This window comes from Aplysia californica, unplaced genomic scaffold (genome assembly GCF_000002075.1).
Source record: "Aplysia californica isolate F4 #8 unplaced genomic scaffold, AplCal3.0 scaffold00134, whole genome shotgun sequence".
Taxonomy (NCBI): Eukaryota; Metazoa; Mollusca; class Gastropoda; order Aplysiida; family Aplysiidae; genus Aplysia; species Aplysia californica.
Genome location: NW_004797404.1, coordinates 626,847 through 629,691, shown reverse-complemented (window position 1 = coordinate 629,691; position 2,845 = coordinate 626,847). Strand labels below are relative to the sequence as shown.

At 38.7% G+C, this 2,845-nt stretch overlaps 2 protein-coding genes across 3 annotated transcripts in view; one reads left to right on the top strand and one right to left on the bottom strand.

The window, feature by feature from the left end:
* LOC101861807 overlaps window positions 1-2,845 on the top strand; it is a gene marked incomplete in the record, with an annotated part of 48,823 nt that overhangs the window by 9,233 nt on the left and 36,745 nt on the right.
* LOC101845164 (glutathione S-transferase 3) overlaps window positions 161-2,845 on the bottom strand; it is a 6,256-nt gene continuing 3,571 nt past the window's right edge. For both annotated transcript variants that reach the window (XM_035969287.1, XM_035969286.1), the window contains exons 3-4: window positions 2,663-2,845; window positions 161-689 (exon numbers count right to left, since the gene is read on the bottom strand). The exon at window positions 2,663-2,845 is cut by the window's right edge and continues 1 nt beyond it. In XM_035969287.1, coding sequence (XP_035825180.1) covers window positions 429-689; window positions 2,663-2,845 — 444 coding nt within the window. In that variant the 3' untranslated portion in view covers window positions 161-428. The remainder of the gene's footprint in view (window positions 690-2,662) is intronic.

Genomic DNA, 2,845 nt, shown 5'->3' with positions numbered 1-2,845 from the left:
TAGGTAGGTAGGTAGGTAGGTAGGTAGGTAGGTAGGTAGGTAGGTAGGTAGGTAGATAGATAGATGTACACATGTAGCAGTCCTTCACAAGGCGGAAGAAACGTGGAAAAGTACATCATGCAGAGCGGAACCAAAACATATGGACAAAAAACAGGAGAGGTTTTAAAGGGGAGGGAAGAGACAAGGTAGCCAGTTAGAACTATCCACATCTCACAATATTTTTAAAAATTACAAAACAAGCTGGCTATGGGCCTTACGAACTTGCAAGACAATGTTAAAACCAGAAGTGTATTACACGTCTACTGATGAGGCTAACATCCACTACAATAATGCTAACAAGTTCGTGCTGTGAGCGTGCGTGCTTGGGTGCGTGCGTGCGTGTGTGCATGCATATTTCTTTGTGCATGTGCTTTCAGACTTTAATTATTTCAGACGTCCGATGGGTTTCTTTTGTTGACGTATTCTCGGATTTTCTCATTGCCCAAAACAAGTTGCGAGTTTTTCTCCAGCAGCGGGTATCTGTCATCAAAGACCAGGTAGTTCTTCAGGAATCCTGTGCGAGCGTCAAAGGCCGCTATGTCAGCTAAAGTAAGACTATTTCCTACAAAGTAGCCTGTGCCATTTTCCGATAGAAGCTGCTCCAAGTAGGCCAAATACTTGGGTGTCTCTTCACGACGCGCCGTCTGAATCTGAAAGACGACGAGATTCCCTTGAAGGCTATGATATCAGTCTACAATTATCTCAGAGAATCTAGTACATTGCAGAAATTCTTATATTCATTATTAAAAAATAAAACCAACCGTACATTTATTAAAATGTTTGGGCGACAAATCTAAAAATGCTTTAGCAACTTTGTTTTGCATCTGGTTGCCTTAGTAACCAGGAGTAATTATTCGTTATCTGGAATTTTCTGTAAAATTGGATTGTCTCACGCTTTGCACACTGCAGGAGATAACAAAGGCACACAACTCTCAAATGTTAACAAGCAAATCAATCAGGTTCTGATAAAGAAAACATTCTTTTTCTAGATCAGCAACAAAATCAAGCTTTTTTTTTTTTAAATTCAACCAAAAGAGAGGAAAAAATAAGTGTGCTATTGTAAGAAAAAATGAGGCGAACAGATGAACATTGTCGCTTTAGGACTGAAAAAACCCCATAGGGACTTGGTGTTGGAAAAGTACAAAGGCACAGATTTGACGTTACAGGGAAAAAAACTCCAATTACAATGGGATAAAATCCATGCACAGGAAAACTTGTATTCAAAAGGCAAATAGATCTAGATCTATGTATAGTTTCCGACTTTTTCATTAAATGCAAAAGGCCTGGGTATTGGAACTTCTAAATCTGGGGTGTCAAACTAGGGGTCGGCATGACATTTGAGGCAAAAACGACGATATTTTGCGGCCAGTAGGGTAATTGATATCAAAGTTGAGTGTTAGTCTTTCCCCCACCTTTTTCTCACATACTTTCTTGCCGAGGAGTTGCCTGGGGTTTTTTAAGATTCTTTAAAATTACCTTTGGGGTATCATAATACATATGTATATCACAGGCTGACAGCTTTTGGTGGTCTTTGTTGACAAATTGTAAACGTGATTTCTAAATTGTACTTCATTCTTTTTCAAAGTGAAACTTATTTTTTCTTTTGTAGAATACTTAATGCGGTCCACCTCACCCACACTCGACCTGTTTTGAGGTCGTCATTATTGACATTCTAAGGTCATCGTAATAACATAATTCAAGGCCATCATAGGCTACACATTTAGCTCATTATTGCCAATATGGTCCTATGTACAGAGAGAACTGCGTTCCAGAAAATATATCAAAGACCTCTCTTTGTCTGGAAGGAATAGAGTTAAAATACAACAGCAACTATAACCAGGAACATTTAGACATTAAGAAGAGGTTGGCATATCAGTAGAAGAAGGATCCCCATGGCAGTGTATGACAATTAAAGGGGTTGGGGGGCTACACCCTGAAAGTCCCGATTCAGCTCATAATTAATAATTATGGATTTTGAGTTGTAGGCATTCTTAGCTTCTTCATACTCTCTTACAACTTTTTCATCGCATAAGAACCCCCTTATTTTTTCGCATACCTGGCATGTTAGTCACCCTAATTTCCTCATAAAGTCAATCTTTTATTTGTCTTTATCGCCCGTTTTCTCAAAACGCGGTTTTTCTGCAGACTATTTTTTAATAACTCCACCATTTTTTATTCAATCTTCATCAAATTTTCACAGAATGAAGAGAACATGTAACACGGAAAATTTGTCTGTTGAATTGTTTACATATATAGATTTTTGATGGTGTTAAAACGTTTCTAATCCGTTTAGAAAAAATTCAGCCAACAAATTTGTAGATCTATTGTTTGCAAACATGCATAGATCTACAAAATAACAACCTGTTTCCATCAAATAAGTGCGGTATTCATTACGTAAGACATGTCATCAAAATGGCCGCCGTATCAGTGGCAACGAATTTTTTTTTCGCAAATTTGGTAGCAGATTAAAAAAATTCCTTACCCTGCTTGTTATATGAGTGAAATTTTGTAACATTTATCGCACTAATAAGCGAGAAAGCCTTCAGGTGTAGTCCCCCTCCCCTTTCTTTAATGACTTCTTCTACTACTTATAGAACTAGAGGTTCCATACATTTTAGTTTACCTTTTCATCTCTCTCCTGTCCATGCTCCATGTACCAGCTCTTGACGGAGACTTTGTACACATCCTCTAACGTACTGATGACAACGTCGATGATAAGATGGTCCATGTTGGTTTGCCCGTATAGACCAAACTCCCGGGCCAGGAAAGTGAAGTGAGCAGCGGCTTGGGGGAACCACCTGCCGTC